General features: G+C 43.1%; 1 protein-coding gene and 1 long non-coding RNA gene across 2 annotated transcripts in view; both read right to left on the bottom strand.

Annotated features, from left to right (window-relative positions):
* ADAMTS3 (ADAM metallopeptidase with thrombospondin type 1 motif 3) overlaps nt 1-144 on the bottom strand; it is a 57,160-nt gene extending 57,016 nt beyond the window's left edge. Inside the window, exon 1 of the mRNA XM_042026943.1 lies at nt 13-144. Coding sequence (XP_041882877.1) covers nt 13-81 — 69 coding nt within the window. The 5' untranslated portion in view covers nt 82-144. The remainder of the gene's footprint in view (nt 1-12) is intronic.
* A 6,735-nt stretch (nt 145-6,879) lies between these two features.
* Nucleotides 6,880-18,868, bottom strand: part of LOC121664000 — a 28,267-nt gene continuing 16,278 nt past the window's right edge. The window contains exons 5-8 of the long non-coding RNA XR_006015839.1: nt 8,594-13,363; nt 8,339-8,482; nt 7,599-7,771; nt 6,880-7,264 (exon numbers count right to left, since the gene is read on the bottom strand). This is a non-coding gene — a long non-coding RNA (uncharacterized LOC121664000). The remainder of the gene's footprint in view (nt 7,265-7,598; nt 7,772-8,338; nt 8,483-8,593; nt 13,364-18,868) is intronic.

Here is an 18,868-nt window from a genome sequence, read left to right on the forward strand (position 1 = left end):
TCCCTCACTCACCTGCCGGCCGGGCGCAGCGCGGGCCCCCAGGAGCGCGGCTGCCACTACCCAGAAGGGCAGGAGCACCATCCCGAGCCGGCCGCCCGCGCCCCGGCCCCGGCCGCGCTCCGCCCGCTCCCTCCTCCTGCCGCTGCCTTCCCTGCCTCCGGCGGCGGCTCCCGGGGCCGGGGCCGGCTGGGCGGGCGGAGAGGCGCCGGGTCCCCCGCGCCGCCTGTTGCTGTGCGCCCGCCGCGACCCGCGGCGCTGATAAACCCACGGCAGCTCCGCCTCCGGCCGAGCCGGCGCTCCACGTCAGGCACGGCCCGGCCCGCCGGGGAACCGCCGGGGAACCCGCCCGGCTCCGCGCACAGACACACTGAGGCACAAATCCTGTCGCTGTGCTCCCGCTGCATCCCCGGCACTCCCCACCCCTGCTCCGTGCGCCTGAAATCCACCGAGAAACAACTTTCCTGTCCGTCCAGCCATCCTCCCTCCCTCCATCCATCCATCCATCCATCCATCCATCCATCCATCCATCCATCCATCCATCCCACCCACCATCACTGCCTGCATCACACCCTGGCAGGAACTCCCAGAACAGCTCCCCAGCCCGGGACCACATCCTCAAGCTTCCATATTTCCCATTAACCCAAGGCAGACTGCAACAGCTACAGTCTTAAAAGCCCAGAAGGGTTTTGGTTGGAAGGGACCTTAAAGCTCATCTCATTCCAACCCCCTGCCATGGGGGCCACTGGACCAGGTTGCTCCAAGCCCCCTCCAACCTGGTCATGGAACACTTCTAGGGATCCAGGGGCAGCCACAGCTTCCCTGGGCAACCTGTGCCAGGGCCTCACCATTCTCATGGTAAAAAACTTCTTCCCTATATCTAACCTAATGCTCATTCAGTTTAAAATCATCACCCCATGTTGTGTCCCAACAGTTCCCAAGGGTGCCACTGGACTGGAGTCTGACCACAAAGCCATTTCTGTCCCCACCAGCTGGGAGCTCGGCACACAACACAAAAGGAAATGGCACCCAGCCTGGGCAGAACCCAAAATCCACTTGCACCGTGCCTTCCACAGACAGAAATCTGCGCAAACACACTCTGTACACCTTAACTTCCCCAGAAGATGTTAAGCAGCTGAAGCTGTGCGCAACCAGCTGGTAACAGATCCCACTGGGGCATCCCCAAGGGGGAAACAACTTTCCAGGAGGCAGAGATCAACTACTCCAACATCCTTGAACTCCAGCAGTGTTTAACTGAGGACTGAATTTTTTCAGGGTCAGAATTAGCCAGTATCATGAACATGTGGATCCCAGTTTAAAATCCAATTTAAAACCATTTTGTTGTACCTTCTGCATTACCACTCCTGTGAAACATCACAACCAACCAAAATCAGTTTCTGTTGGCCTCACATAGCACAAACACATGATCTGCTGCTGCTAAACGTTCTCAGAATACATTGACAGCTTAACTACAATTTTTAAGTTGACCTCCCTGCCAGAAATCATCGTATCTATATGAAAAAGAAAATACCGGTTCTACTAAATCCAAATTGAGTCACAGCAACATTAAAGAGGAGGAGAGCGTCAGCCTTGATTTTCAGGAGATACCTTGAATATTCCAACCACAGCAGCCCTGCTGTTTCAGAGGACACGGGTCCTGAACTGCACGATATCCTCTCACAAAGCAAAAAAAACACAAGGAATTTTTCTGAGAGAGTGGGAATGTATCTGTTATTACAAGTGTACAGTCATTTCTGCACATAAAACATGAAGCAGCCTGTCACATTCAGCACCAGCAGCTGCACAGAGCCACTTCTGGGAAAGCCCAGAATCGGAAAGGCTGAGGTACTCTGAAGTGCCAGCTCCGTAATTCTGCATTAAAAGGCATTTCACTTACTGTGCAACTATTCCCCGCTTTACTTCCCTCATGGTTCACTAGGTGACCTCAGACCTTGCTTATTGCACATCATTCAAATCCTGAGCACAACCTTGATGTCCTTGCGGGTTTTTCTGTAATGTGACACGCCTGAGTGCTGTGTGCTGCAAACTACCTGTTTGCTGCGGGGAAACCATGAACAAGAACAAGTCTCAGGTGTTTCATTCAGGTTAATTACAGGGGCCCTTTAGGGAATCACAGACTGGTTTGGGTTGGAAGACACCTTAAACCCCATCTAGTCCCAAACCCTGTCGTGGGTACAGACACCTTCCAGAGGCACAGGGATCCAAAGTCCTGACCTCTAGTAAAGCTGTTTCTTTGCTCTTAAAAACATTCTTGCAATACAGTGTTAAGTCTGTTACCTCCTAAGTGATTAAGCTTTGCCAAACTGGCTTAAAGTGTTTCTAAATGTCAAAGAAACCAAGATACACAACAGACAGAGTTGGGGGCCAGGGCAGATGCTCTGTTTTGTGGTCTATCAAAGGCTTAACAGAATTGTAAGAAAGCAAAAACAAGGTGTTAAAGTTAGATGCCCCATTTTTTCTAATAAGAAACAACACGAAGTGCCACTCCTGTAACACATGTAAATCAAGGCAGTATTTGAAAGTTCAATTTCTCATCTCCAACAGCCCAGTTTGGCACACTATTATCAGAGAAATCATAGATTTCTTGTGTGTATTTCTAGTCTGTTACACATACATATGCATATATGTATTTACATATGTGTATACATATATAGAGCTGTTAAAAATCTGTTAGGCATTTGCAATTCTAAAATCCCTCAGACTTTCTGCATCTGTGCAACTTTGGCTGATGCACGAGACTGACAGCCACAAATATTTTATGAACCTGAGACTGCGCCTGAAGCAAAGAGGCACTGAACTCTGTCTGGAAGGCTTTGCACAGGGCCAGGGTTTGGAGTGGGATGGCTGCAGCAGGATTTTGCAGGGATAATACTCAGGCGAGTAAAACATGGCATTACCTGATCTGGAACATGGTCTCCATGAGGTCTCACATCCTCTCACAGCAGAGGAATGCAACAAAGCAATTTCAAAGTCAGGCTTAATTGGAGCAAGAATTCAAACTGAGAAAATTTAAAGAATATTGCCTCTGTGGAACCAAGAGGAGTTACTGATCACGAGTTCTTGCAATGCTATTTAATCCAAGCTTCAAATATAGATTTTTTGAGACAAGCCCCTTGTAAACTCAACTATAACATCTAGCAGGAATATTTATAGTGTAACTTAACTACAACATCTAGGAATAATAGCTATCATCCAGACAAATCCCAGTCTTTGCTGATCCCGTCCACACACATGGTTTAACACTCAGTTTTGCAGTGATATTTCCTGATATTTAGGAATCATTACAATTTATTGAGTTTTTGATCTACATACGCATTTGATGACCTTTCTTAATAGGAGCCAGTTTGGAAAGCATTAATTCTGTTCGTTCTGCTGAAATACGGCTTTGGTGTCAAAACCTGACTACCTTTAATGACCGATACCTCATGCCTCAGGTTCTCATTCTCCATGGAGCCTGCCTGGATAGAAATATAATGCAAGGATGGAATCCCCTGTGAGGCAGGGTGACTGGTGACCCAGACCCTGCTCTGTGACACACCAGAACAAGTGACCATGACCTGCTCAGGTTTCCAACCTTAATGGCAAGGAGAATTTACAAGAACCAATTTTATGTTCTAAAACATTGCTGCAACAATGCAGAAACCAACCTCCTCCAGCTGCCCTGTGCAACAACTCTAGTTGTGCATCCCAAAGGTCCCAAAGCCTTTTTGGCTGAGATACCACCATTAAAATTTCAGCCTTATGTGCCATCAAGTGACTTGCCATTTGATTTCCAAACCTGCACAGAACGCTTTTTTTAGCATTATCTACGTAAGAAGGAGATCCCAGTGGCAAGGTGTCAGACAAAGATTGCCAGGCTGTATGTGAAACCCAAGCACTCTATAAAAGACAGTGCCTCTAGTTTCTCCTTCATGGTGCATTAAAACTGGGAATATTAAACCACACAGCCATATTTAATTCTTTTAAAGCTGCTCTTAATCTAGCAGGTTGTTAAATGAAGAAATATAGCACACCTATTATTTTTAACAAAGCAGAGCAAGATTTATGGGCAAGATTTAACCACAAGACAGGAAACTGGAGAGAAAAATGTGAGATGTGAAAAAGATGTAAAAGATGTGAGATGTGAAAGACACTGTGAAAAATAAAAAGGAATTAAAAGAAGCAGTGTTTGTGAAATTAGTACAATTAGCACATGCCATAAAATGGTTCCTATTCTGAGGTGATGAGTTTTAAAACAGTATGTGCCAAATAAAATGCAATTATACCCACCCTGAATCTTCAAAAGAAATGATAACCTTGTTCCATGTCTAAGTTAATGGTTTGATTTGATGATTCAAAGGTCTTTTCCAACCTAAACAATTCTGAGATTCTATGTTCATTTCCCGCTGGCTTCACCAGCTCAACACTATTCCTTTGTAACTTACAAAGTGCTTTGGTTTTAGTCATATTCTTAGAGAAGTTTTTGGGGAGGAGGATGACTGCAGAGAAAGAAAGGGGATGTATTTTCAGTGGTTGCGTTTCTGTCACCGATTCACACAAAACACGTTCCCATACAGAGGGAGGGAGGGAGGCTGCACACTTTAGCACTCCCTTACCTCTCAAATGTAATGAAAATCAACTTGCTTGGCATGATCCCCTAAACCCAGAAAAGGCAAAAACTGCACCACAGAAATGAACAATGAAAAGTAAAAATCAGTAATATCCTGTTGAAAATCAGTTCCCTAAGCAAGTCAATGGGAATGACTGATTCAGCTCCAACTCACAGCTCCTTACTCCAAAGAGTTATGATGTTACCTGATTACCTCACAGAATACTCCAAATCCATCACGTCAGTAGTTTTTGTCACTTCTTTTTCCTTAATTCTATTAGAAAAGGTCATTCCATGACACAAGAGCAAATGCAGCAGTGGAGGACGGCTGCCAGCAGCGCCTTCGGTCAGCATTGTAATAACCAGTGCAGTTGGATCCCAAGAGATAACACTGTTCCTGGAAGCTGCCAGCTGCTCCAAGGGCATGCTGACCAGGACCAGTGGAAGGTGCAGACTGCATCTGACCTAACCACAACCCCACACATCAGCTTGGCATTTTATTTTATCAGCGTCTATGAAGAGACAAACAGCTGATGCCACTATCTTTCCACTAAATGCATCTCGACATTACAGCTGCAACCCTGCAAAGGATGCCAGGACAGAGACCCCCCAGCTCTCTTAGCCCTCCTGAAAATCCCAGCCAGAAGCTGTGTACACAGATCCTTCCAATTCACATACTTCCTGAGAAAGTGTACAGGCAGTCAAGAATTACCACTTTGCCTTCAATTTGCTGGGATGCTTCCAAATCACTTCCATTCCCAGAAGGAATTAAAACAGGTGCTTTGTCTCTGCAAAGCAGCTTAAGCTAAAGTCCTGATACCACTTGCTGCTCTCACACGGGGTCATGGTCATTAAATATTTAAGCCAAAACAACAGTAAGTTGAGAGGAGAGAGTGGCAAGTTTAGCAGACAAACCCCTGCCTCTCTGGAGTCATCTTCTCTGCTCCCTCTCGAGGGGGCTCCAGCTGCTTTAACAGCTCAACAGAACCACGAGGCACAACCCCAAATACTGTTTAAAAAACAGAAGCTTAAATGAAAATGAGAACTGAGCTTCTGACCTTACCTAGGGTCATCTCACCACGTCACGGCCGGGGTTATTTCCAGGGCAGCATGTGAGAGCTTTCACTGCAGCAGCTTCAATAGGACTTTGCCCATGGATTAATGGATGACTTTGGCTTCTCTTTCTTACCAGCCTTTACAATTCAGGAGAACACACAGAGGGTTTCTTCTGCAGCAGCTGAGTAAAAAGACAAAAGTGAGCTAACCTCCTGACCTGCAAAATAACCTCATGGAGAAATCCATTCAACAGAGCTGCTCGCTTAGCCTGGGAAAAGGAAAAGCGGAGGAAACAATACCTTGGATGCTGCTTAAGAGGGGAAACTACCACAGCAGTATTTTTGCTCAACTTCTAGGCAACTTTTAAGAAAAGTAGAAGCAGCAGGGACTCCCAATCCTACGCACCAAAGGAGGAGGAAAAGGGAGACCTTGTGCAGATGGAACATGCACGTGTTCAGTTTCAAGTGTATAAATATATATAGAAATCCCAGTGGAGCTAAAGGAGGCTGCTCTGCAAGCTCCAGTTCCAGTGTGTGGCACCACTTTGGCATTATCCAGGGTTGTGCTATGGCACAGGGGCTGCAACTCCAGAAACCCCTGGGACAGCACAGGATGGTTGACTGTTCTGATCTGCATTTAAAAAAGGATTACAACACTACATATGGTATTATTTTAGGATTTCATTTACATTCTAGCCTGTTTGCAACAAATTGCAGGATAATACCTGAAATTCACCTCGAGTTAGTAGTGTAGTTACACATAGGTAAGCATGCACATGAAAATATGTGGGGAAATATGTATAAACATTTTTCTTTGCTGTTTCCTGCTTCTTTTCTGTTGGTTAGTCAAGGTCATCACTGTTTATGACCTAAAACACAGTGGACAAGCTTATATGCACACCATGCTGTTATAAAGAGGCATGGTTGAAATCCATTTTAAAAGCTAGGCACTGGATTTCAAAGGTGAAGACAGCTTCTATTGAAACTCCTCGCTATAATGGGGGTGATCTATGTCCTAGCTCCCCTCTCTTTTGGGGGTTTTAAAGTGCACTTTTGCTTTTGTATGATAACTATATGGAGAAATACTTAAAAAACATAGTTATTTATGAATTTATTTGGTTTGCATACCTTTATCCAGACTGGAATATTCAGTAGTAATGGCCCCTGGCTCCAGGAGGTGCCATACAGGTGTCCCAGCAACACAACACTACACTTTGAAAAGAATTAAAAACTGCCAAGTGTCTGATGACTAAGAAAACACTCAGGTTTCCTTCTGTCCAATACAGTTTCTAATAGGATACACACTATCGAGACCAGCATAATTAAGGCATTTCAATGTCTCCTCTTTCCATTTTATTTCCCAAATGAAATCATGGCACGTTTTGCAAAGTCTAATCAGTAATACCATTTTTTCCCTTGAAGCCAAAGCCTCGTACATCAGGGTTATGACTTCCTAGGCTTGACCTGCATTTCTTCCCAGCAGCTTCATTTAAGTTCAGTTTAAATTCAGAGAGCTGCCAAAACATCTAGAAGCAGGAGACCGCAGTTTTACGTTGTCTGGTCTCAGCAGCCTGTTCTCTTCTCATGTTCTTATTTCTCCAGCCTGCAGGGAAAAGCAGGAGAGAAGAACGGGAAGAAAGGCAAGTGCCCAAGTACTTCATGGAGCCTGATTCTTGCAGGTTCCTATCACATGCTTGAGAGCACTCACTGGGACTTCTCCTTGTGAAAAGGCTTTTCCTTAAGCCTCAAGTTGTGTGCAAAATCACACATTTGTAGGGGCTCTGATACCTGTGTGAATTTAATAGATTCAGCAGAGTTCAGCCAATGAACTCAGAAGTTATTGAGGAACAACCATGAGCCTCAGGGCCCAAGCATTCTGCTGCTTTTAGTGACTTGAAGTCATCATGACCTAAGTATAATTAAAGCATGCTCCTTACCTGCATTTCTCAACTGTTCCAACTTTAACTTGGAATCTTAGCTTTCCCACGGTCTTTCTGCACCTTCCCCTCAGCCTCCCACTCCGTGCAGCTAGTTTTGACTTCAGGACAAGTTACAGGAGGAGGTCCAAAACTCAAGTGTAGCATTCAGTCTCAAATGGGAAGTTCATCATCTGAGGAAATTCAAGCCAAATTTAAAATATCAGTAACTGCTATCACTTGTTTACTTCACTCCCTGCCAGCATCTTTCACCTGGTTATCCCTTTTCAGAGCCTGAGGAAGAGTACCATGTCCTTCAGTGAAATATCCAAATCATTAGAATTTGTAAACTTGGATTCTTATTAGCAAAGAACTGCATTTTTAAGATAAAATATCTATTTTAATTTCAAAGGAAGAAAGGACTTAGCCTATGGCTGTTCAGTGTAAAACAAAATAAAAAAGCTCTCATTTAATGATTCTCCTAGAGTGCCATGTAGCACGAAACCTGAGCCTTTTTCTAGTCTCTTAATTTACTACTTGCTGCCTTGCTGCTTTGTGGAAAAGACACTTGATACCAGAGTCTTTTCACAGGCTTCATTCTACACTTAACTAAGACTTGAATTCAGCACAGGAGAAAGGGGGAATTCACACCCTGGGCAAAGTGAGTGACAGCTTACAGCTTGCTGATTCCACATCCAAACCAGAAACACTCTGTAATTCAGCTCTGGGCCAAGGGCTGATCCCTTTCACTTCCCGCTTACACAAATCACTGATCGGGATCCATCAGTCGTTAGCTGAGCCCTTTGGTCTTGTTTTTCCAATGTAACAGTGTCAGAGTGGACTTTGCTGAAGGGAATTGTCCAGCTCCAGCTGCTGGAGCAGCTGCAGGTGAGCCAACCAAGGCACTGCAAAAAAAAGAACAGAGGTAATGGAAAAAAGGAGCAAGAAGATAAGGAGTATCAGCCAGCCAGGTAAGGGGAGGAAGGGGCAGAAGACAGCTAAGTGTGTCACTTCACCTGGAAGGAGGTGAGGCTACGTGCTCACTCAGCCAGGAAAAGGAACAGAAGTTGCCATTTCGGAGTGCTAGGCACTGCTACCTGGTGTGTCCTTTCATTCCACAGCAGAGGCAGAGATCTTACCTGGAAACACAGCAGGACCAGGTGATGTAAAACTTCCTTGCTGGGTACCAAACAGCAAATCAAGTGCCTTTCAGTCATCCTCAAGACCCATAGGGAACTAGGAAGTTCCCTGTGAAGGATGAACCCATCCTTCAGCCCCACAGGACATTGTGTTTCTAATTGCCCTACAAGAAATACAAACACTTGCCATTTTCCTTAATAAAAACCAAAATACCTTCAGAACTTTACGTGCACACATTACAACTTGATTATTTAAACCTTCTTCTTAAAACCTTCTATGGAAAGCCTAAAAAGCAATCACATAAAATACTAAAACTTGACTGAAATCTCAGTACCTTTTGGTCATTCTCAGTAATTTTTAGCTTGCTTTGGGCTGGCAATGGTCTGGTAACACCACTTTTATCTTTTGCAGTACATTAACTCCTTGTCTTTTGTAGATTTTACTGAATCTAATACCTTAAAGACAAATACAGTAAGAAGTGCAGAATTTTATCTATTTTTCTTTACTACTCTGTAAAGGTCTGTTTTTCATGTGATTTAAACAGCAAAACCACTCATCAGCTCAGGTCATTTAAAAGGTTTTTAAGTATTGGACCAAGTTTATAGGAAAGCTTTCCTACACTGCAATCTGGCTCTAACTCCTGAGTTCATGAATGGCATGTGGGGATGATTTAAAGTTACCTTTCTCCATCGTCTGTGCCAGCAGTGAGCTGTCCCCTCTGATAAAGGGCAGAGTGGAAAGAAATCAGTAACTCCTTAAAATCACCCCAGTGGGAGCTGCCAGAGGTCAGGAATCCCAGCCCTGCTGCTACTGAAGCCCTTCATTTACTGTCCAGTGTTATATGTGTGAAGTGATTGAGTGGTTGCTCTGTTCTGCCTACTAAGTCACCTTTCTATATTTAACACACCACCGCATAAAACACCACAGTGTACCTCAAGTATGGGAGGCTCCATGTAAAATTGAACTCTACTTTAAATCTTCCTGAAAAAGCAGCCCACTCCCCACTTCTGAAGAGAACTGCTTTTCCTCTCTCTGCTCAAAAATTCCAGTAGGCAAATACATCTGAAAGGCTCAAAGAGAGCTCCGAGGACTCGAAAAAAAGAGAAACCAGCATTGAAAATATCCTGAAGTATTCTGGGTTGACAATCACATTTGTACAATAAAATATTTGTCCCTTTTTGCCCCAAAATAGCCTCTAAAACAGCTGGACGATAAGAGGTGCCTTTATACTTATGAGTCATTGGAAGCAAAAGTGAGTCCCATTGGTGGGCCCAGCCCAAGGACCATTGCAGGCGACAGAGGCTGTGAACCGCCTGGGCTTTGACTTATCCTCTTGATGGTTCTAAGTGCTGGCAGCACAGGATGCTTTATTCCTGTTTTTATTTATGCTACAGTATCATTCCCAGCCCTTCAGCTTTGCATTTTTTTTCATCCCAGCTTCTGCTGATGCGCCCCATCTGCGCTGCCCTGGGCTGGGACCGCCCATTCTGCCTGAGTCAGCAGCACAACACTGACCCACTGCTCTACCCCAGGTTCCTTTTCCAAATAGCAACATATTTCGATTAATCCCACTCTATCTATTCCAATGCACTCACATTTTTATACAGTGATATTGAAGAAGGAGAGATCCTTAGTATAAACTGGTGTCGTTCCTTAGAAAACATAGGATCACTACCAGGCACCAAGGGGTTGGTACACCCAAGAGGTAAGAGGCTTTTAGCCTAAAATACAGATTAATAAAGGATATTGTTGCAGCAAGAAGAAGCAAAAGGAAGAGGCACGGAGTGAAAAGTATGATAGGAAAGAAGACTCTTCAGACAGTTAAAAACCACAAGGCCCAAGCTAATGCCTCTGGAAAACATTTCAGTGGTCTGTGAAAATCCTTATCAAAGGACCCTTGGCCTTCTTGGTCTGACTGATAAGCTAAGCAACCTTTCACTTCTTATTTTAAAGAATCCCCAGTTAAAGTAAGTATCTTTCATGCCAGTTACGATACAACCCAAGCTTCATTATTTTGCATGGGGGAGGCCTTTTTTGCCATTAAGACATTCCAATTAACCTCTTTCCATACTGTTGCCAACACTGAAGTCTAAAGTTAGTGAAAAAAGGTCACTCTCTCACTTCCCAGATTTATCTAAGAATCAAGGGAGTGAAGATCTGTCACTACAAGCTGTATCCTGAGGATCTTTCTCTTCACAACTACTACCATTTATTAGAAAACAACACACAGGCTACTAAGATCTCTTGAAAATGGATTAAATTGACACTAAATGATGGAAAATCGCAAATAATTGTATTTTTTTTGCTAATTTACTATAGAGAGAAGACTTTTAAAATTACTTTTTTTGTGTGTACATATGTGCTTCCTTCATGCATTTTTGCTGTCCAATTCTAACAAAATTTGGCAAATAGGTAGAGATCTCCAAGATGCAGTTTCCTTGTTAAGAAGACGTTGCTCCTGCAAATTTTGCAATCTAAGTAGTAGGTTAAGGAGAAGACTGTCCAAGTGGCCTAAAAGAAAAGCTGTAACATCAGCCTCACTGGGAAATAAATCCTTCAGAATACATCAAGGAAATACCGAATTACTTTTTCCATTATATAATTTAAGTCCTTATATTATATTGAAGCAATGTCATCCCATGCACAGGAATGGTTCCTAAGTGAAAAATACAAAGCTTCTGTTTTGGCTGCACAGGTACATGCTAAATAATAATTATGAATTAAATGCCAAAAGTCCTCAGTGTGACGCAGATAGACCAGATTATCCCTAAAATACTTGTCAGAACTTTTCCTTGTGAATTAAGTCCTGTGCTGCAGAAGAACACTTACGGACACGAGGAACCTGAAATATCTATAATCCCATATTAGTGCTCTTATTTTTTTAGCTTCTCAGGTGCTTTGCAGGGGGATTTGTGTGCAAATCATTTGAATTCAAAGTGTAAAAGCAGAAAACGAGAAAAATGAATGATTTAACTGTTAACCATTTTTAAAGACACTGCCTTAAAGATACAAAGGATCTGAGATCAAACAAAATAAACAGAATTCAAAGTTTGTGCCTAGCAGCTGACACTTGCCAGATCTGAAAGGAGAGAGCTAGACCTGCAAACAACACTGATAAACCCAGGAGCCACGAGGTTATACAGGTACTTCAGGACTGAACTACCTGCACTGCAAAGAAAAAGGCTCCTCCATCAGCTTTCTAGATGAAGGAGAGCAAAACAAATACTATTAACAACCCTGTCTGTTTTTTCCTAAGAATTATCCTAGGAGCAAAAAGACGGGAAAAATGCCCATCAAAGTCTTACTGATTTTATATCCTGTCCTAGGGATTTCCTAATTAATCTGGGGCTCCAAACTGATTTTAAGTAATGTTCATTGTTAATAACGTGTTGGACATTCTTTCAGCCTCTTTTTTGACTTTTAATACTGGTTAAAATTATTTCATAGAATTGAATTCAAATTTAGGGTTACAATCTAGCAAGAAGGAGCTGAAGGAAAAATAAAATCTAAGCCTGAGTGTCCAGAAGTGACACATTTCAATATTCTACTGCCTAAAGTTCTGAGAAAATGTACAGCTACCTTCCCAGAAAATTAGTTTTCATCATGCAAGAGCAAAGCTGGCTTATTCTTTCTGCGCCTGTACACAGTACAATATGCTCTGCCCTTTCCAATAGGATACTTGGGGTATAATCCCAGTGTTGGGTGAAGTCCAAGCTATGAAATAAGATTTACCACGAGAAACCTGGTGCCAAGATGGTGACATGAAAATCCTGAGTTGAAAACACTGGTTTTTGTGAAGTAGCTAATGGTTGTGACTGAAGGAGTCTTGGTAGGACTGATTTTTGAAGGTTAAACTTTACTGTTTCCCATTTAAATGGACACAGAAAGATATTGGGCTGGTACTGTCTTTAAAATAAGTACACAAAAATCAGAGCCTAACTTTAGTATCCAATATTCTCTACTTCTCACCAAACTAAAGATGATTTCAAGTACATGATTCCAAATGGGGAGGTGATGCAACTGTTTCTGCCCTTTGGGGCCACAGAGGAACTCAATTATCAGGGCACATACAGCCATAGATAGGCTGGAACGGTGCCAATACAACAGCGGTGGTGGCTGGAATTACTTTGGAATTAGATAGTGATAGTTGTCTAAAACTGGAAGAAGCCAAGAGAGGAAAAAGAAGTATCTTGTTAAAAAGTGTTAAGAATCTTGCACATCAAGTTACTTACTTCTGTGAAGGAGGCAAAAACCTTGCAGTCAGAGGCCTGGCTCCCTCCTCACTGCTGCAGTCCCAAGTCAGTAACTCCCTCTCTCCCTGTTCTTCACTCTCACCTTCTTCCTACTTGGCTCAGCAGCCCAAGTGTTCCAAGGATGACCTGCTGACGTGCTTCCCACACCACAGACTGAGAAACCACAAAGTGTCTGGACGCATGAGCGAGACACTGAGATCCTTACCTGCTGCCTCGTTCCTTTCTCTTCGTGACTTTCCTGCTGCAGCCGGTGCCAGCCACCACAGAGCCATTTCTTTGGAATTCACCACCCCAGGAGACGTTGCTGCCATGGTGGGAATCGGTGCTTGGCAGCACTTCTGCGCCTCTTGACTCACACGATGCTTTTGGCTCATTTTCAATCATTTCCTTGAGCTACAGAAGAAAGAAACAAATTGTTAAAGAGCAAAAACAGCTGTAAAAAAAGTCACTCAGCGATGTAAGCCATGAAATCTGCGTTCTAGGAAGAGGAAACATGCATGTTTCCAGACATATAAAAGCTCCAGCACATGCAGCACAAGAGAGAAAATTAACTCATGTTCATCAGAAATCTACTTTCACATCTCAAAGATACTTGAACCGACATTTAACCACACCTAAAGAAGGTAATAGGTGATTCTTCATCCTTCGAGCCCGGCTGATGTCTCTGTGCAAGGTTCTGTATGAAAAGACAAGAGACAACCCTGCAAAAGTTCCAGGGAAAAGACACAAAAAGAAAGAAAATGTAATTGGAAATGCACAGAATTTAAGTTTCATCCAGTGCTGGGCCGTTTGCATAACAGCGCAAGTATCACTCCACATCTGTTTGGTTTTCCAGTTCCTGTTCCTTTTTTTTGTTGTTGTTGTTTTTCTTTTTTCTTTTCTAAGAGAACAGTCATTGGAACTTCACCACAGGCTGCTGAATCAAAGCAAATGACATCCAGGTCAAGTTACACTTCCAGAAACACACAGGCAGCTCATTTCTCTGCATAAAGACTTAAAATGGATTGGCACTGCAAGTCCGGGAAGAACGGAGCCATCACCAGCACAAGCAGCACTGGGTGACATCTCACATTTATGGAGCATCACACCATCTAAAGATAAGTGATCCCGAGGGGGTCACAACGGTTCCCGAAGTGATTTAATGCCCACGGAAACTCAAGAGTGAGGGGACTTCTGATGCATCCTTGTTCCATCTGACATCAGAGTTCCGACTGCCAGCAGGGATGAGAGGAACAATGACACAGGGGCCATCACTGCACAACTCTGCAGAGGACAACAGCCTCTTCCCAGCTGAAACAACTGGAGGAAAATCTTTTAAATCTTGCACATATTTCAGAAGAATAATTTGTTTGAGGAAGTGGCCTTCAAATAAAACATGGACTTACACAAACTGAAACCATCCGGCATTCCATGCAGCACATTTGACTTAACAATGAGGCAACTGCCTCCGGGCATCTTCGCGGTGCTGGGAATGACATGGATTTGCATTTGCAAAGGCCCTTTGTAATCCCTTCCCGCGTTTCAACTCTGTCATCATCCCCACCCGCCTCTCCTGGCCATCTCGGTGTCACAGTGAACGGCATGAAGCCCGTACACAGGGTGACCAAAGAGCCCAACACACAGAAAATACTGCTCCCAAACCCTCCAGAGTGCTTTGCCTGCTCATTCTAACAATTCCAGATGTTGATCTCGGAGTTGAGCCTCGCTGTGCACATCAGCTCTCTCTTACTGTTTTAGCTGTGGTTTACTATTTGGAACTGGGAAGAGATCACTCTGAGGAATGCAGCTTAAACGAAGACTGCATTTTAAGTGGATGTTTCTGTTTGGAAAGCAAAGCTTCAGGAAACAAGGCAAGGTACAGAATGGAGAAGCACTTCTCAGAGGGCTGCATTGATTAGACTGCAGGAAGGAGCAGCACAGCTGAAAATAGCCAAAACAGAGTCAATAGGAAACCTCTGTGAGCCGTTGGACATTGTGGTCTGGTCCTGGAGCCAGCGGATAAACCCGAGGGCTGGGAATGCATCATCCAAACTCTGACCCCAGCTAGATATAATTATGTGAACAATGCAAATTGGAAAAAGATTTAATCTCAGATAGTTTTGTGCGAGATGGGGATTCATAGTTCATGACATATTTATAATGAGATGGCTTTGCTTTCTCAAAGGCACAATAATTATCAGCTTCAAGCAGCTTTTGCATTGAGAAATACTGCTATTTAACTCACTTGACAGCTGCTGCATTCAATCACGTAAAGACACAACTACATTTATCTGCACCTCCGCTCCTCCCTGTACATCACTTCATTCAATCCCTTCCAGAGACACCCGTCTCTAGGACAGCACTTCCAGCAGGACACAGAATTGAAGAAACCTCTCCATTAACTCCTTATGGTTTATAAATAAATAGCTTCTGTATAAAACAGCATTGACAGAAAACACAATGAACGTGTTTTTCTAGAAATGTCAGACCCAGAGGAAAAAAAAAGATTCCTGTCATTATTATAGCTACTGGGCATGAATAATATTGTTTACTAGTAAAAATTGCACAGCAAAAGAAACGTAACTAAGAAACATAACTAAGAAACAGAAGGGAGTGTCCTATAAAAAAGGTCTCCTACCTGATCCCAGATTCAGACACAACATCTGGCTGATGCACAGAAAGCTTTATGTAGCTACCAGTATTGTTTTCTTCAGGAGGGACTGACTACCCAAATATCCTCAGCTGGCATGGGCGGAATTCAAGAAAAAACCTTCATTGACTTATGCCTTAGGAAGAGTTGGACTTCTCTGAAGATTGCAGCAACTAAGAGGTGAAAATTACTTTTAAGATAAGCACTTTGCAAGTGCCTACCCAGGAGAAAAAAAACAAAGCAGCAGCAAGAAAGAAGGATATTCTGCATGGAATGAGCGAATCAAGAAGTAAAACACAGCTTCCTAATTTTGAAAATAAAAAATGAGGTTTCCATGTTAAATCTAGAATTGAAAAATTGCTCTATCCAGCAATTCTGCATGGAAAGTCATTTGAACTTGCAAGTGGGTGCCTGGTTTCAAAAGGATTAGTTACCTTTCCGGCTTTATATCCAGCTCTTTATAGGTCTCAGGATCACAGTAACTCACCAGCTGGATGCCATCAGCATGCGCAGTACATAAAACAGCATAAAGCAGAGGGGCAAAAATCTACTTAATTTTGTAAGGAAGGAGGTGCCAGAAGACTGACACATATGGCCAGGGCCAAGGGTTCCGGTGCATCGGGAATTGGTTCCAGGGCACCATTCCAACTCCATATGAGCACTGCGAGTAACACATCACCATTTCAAACCGCTTATCAGCCTCAGAAAAAAGGAAGAAGAACTGCAGATTACGTTTATGTATCATGCTGTAACAGTACCTTCTCATTTTGAGGGGGAACCAGTAGCAAAGCACATCTGAGAATAGCAGCTTTCAGCAAGATGAAGAAAGGGACTGGTTTGATTTACAGCTGTATGACTTATGGCCACATCTGGCAATACAAGGCCAAGGAATTTCATGGGGAAGGAAATGCCACTTGATGCTTTTACAATTAAAGCAGACAATGCAGAGATAGTTTACACAAAGCAACTATTTTTTCATGGGAACATTCACCTAAAACCTTGGGCCATGACCAGTGGGGAGACTACATTCAAAATGACAGTTCTGATTGCTTTGGACCTTCATTTCCTTGCTCTCCATCCTGCTGAATGGCTCACAACAGAGACTAGGGTATGAGTTTTAACTCCCATTGCTCACCCATATGAAATTATTACAGGAAGAAAAGCAAGTCTTTTCTGTTAGCAATGATAATGAGAATTTTTATCTAAAAATATCTTACATGTGCTCAGCAAAGCCAAAATTGTTTCTGCTATTAGTTAAGTATTTTGTTTAAATGATATTCTGAATATACAGCTGGCAGAGACAGCACTTGGCTGCTCTCTGTCCTGGTTACAAGGCAAGGGAAGCCAGACAAACACAGGTCCTTAAATTCTGGTGGGTTTTGGGAAAATTCCAGATCCACTGAAGCAGTTTGAACTGTTAAGACAGAATTCATGCTTCTCATTAGGATAATTCACTCTAATAGGCCTCTGAAGGCTTTCCATTTTTGGCAACGTTCTTTTAATGAGGCTCAAGTTGGATCTGTACATTTTACATTGTAAAATATTTAAAATAAACACCCCATACAGAAATCTTGCTGATCTTCAGAAAAACAATGAGTTAAAACAACCAGCTGAAAAACCTGTACTAATACAATGAAAAAGGGAACAACTTCAGATGAAAGAGAAATGTTGTCCTAAGGAAGGTTCCTTTTAAATCCTGGCAAAGTATCATCCATTTCAGCTGGATATTCCTACTGGAATGACACAGAGCTGTGCTGAAATGATATAACTGTGAGTTTTACTCTGGATGGATTAAGAATAATTGCTCACTCTGAGATCTACACAGAAGAAAAGTGCCACTGCTCTCACACAGAAGATTTCATCAGCTTGAGGAAAGCAAGGGAAAGCTGCAAGTTTCAACGCTGAAACTACAGCACTAAAAATCACTCCAGTATTAACACCTGAGTTTTCCTACTTCCCTAGGAAGGGAGTGTAAAAGCAGAGAATGGCAAGGGAAACAGAAATAGCAAAGCAGAGACTTAAACACGAAGAAGGCAGAGATATGTACTTACAAGTTAAGACTGAATACAAAATGAAAAGAAAAAGTCCATAGAAAATTAAATAAGGAGAGAGGCAGCTGGTATTTCCCAAAGTTCTCCCACTGAAATTATATAAAAGGGAATATATTCAAATGTCTGAACAGCCCCTAGGGCTGGGATTTCCTTAACTCTGACTTCATTTCCCTTAAACAAAGGTATTATCTCAGCAACTCCACACCAAAAGGAAATAGAGATGGCAGAACCAACTTAAGTGCTCCTGTACCATGATGAAGACTCTGAAATACAGGATACTTCTCTCAGGGTCTACTTGGGGCAATATCAGATTACTGGAAGATTGGACTATAAATGGCAATAGTGGACTTTCCTCACTCTCATTAAACTGGAAAAGGCTTGCTTGCTCTTAGAGATATAATTAAATTCTGTTTAGCTGCCACTTATCCAGTGTAAATGGACCATTTAATGCAAAACTCCTCACACAGACACACAGATAGATCAACCTGATGGCCGCAGTGCAGCAAACTCCATTAAGTTCTGGATAGTTCTGGATTTTTTTCAAATCCACTGACCTTCTCCACATCCACTGAGCTCAGTTTTACCAGACATGCATTGGCAAATGAGTGTTCCAAAGGCAGACAGCAGCATCAACGCATGCTGCACTAGAGATTGAGGTGGGGCAGAGCTGCTAAGGCAGCTTCGCTGCTCCTGCTTCTTCCTTTACATCAGACACAGCCATTGATTTTTCTCTCCTTTCCGGTGCCAGCTATGGCTTTTTCTCTTAGGTTAGTCATTTAAAAGAGAAGTCATCCTTCCCCATTCTTGTCTTGTCCCCCCAGCATCAGGTCAGAACAAAGGGAAGAAGCAGTGACAGTCCCAAAAAGTTGTTCTTCTCCCAAGGAAGGCACAAACAGAAAACGGATGTTTTCCACTGGGGAAGGACACGAGACAGGAGTGGTGCCAACAGCTGTCTGCCTTTGCAAGGGCTGAGGAGGCAAAGGGATGAAGACTAAAGTGCTCTTACTGTCCCACGTGTGACATAAACATGCTGCAATGTAACATGGAAAGGGGCTTTCTGTCCTAAGGTAACTCATCTCTGTGCCTCTCCTACAAACATCACATATCCCACCCGTAACTCCCATCCCACTAAGAACACAAAGTCACTTATATTCTAAAGTTTGTATCCTTGATTAATACCAACTCCAAATTTGCCAAGCTGGCCGACAGAACTGATTT

The sequence above is a fragment of the Corvus kubaryi genome, unplaced genomic scaffold (genome assembly GCF_017639235.1).
Source record: "Corvus kubaryi isolate FWS band 111438036 unplaced genomic scaffold, C.kubaryi_AGA036_p1.0 37292, whole genome shotgun sequence".
Taxonomy (NCBI): Eukaryota; Metazoa; Chordata; class Aves; order Passeriformes; family Corvidae; genus Corvus; species Corvus kubaryi.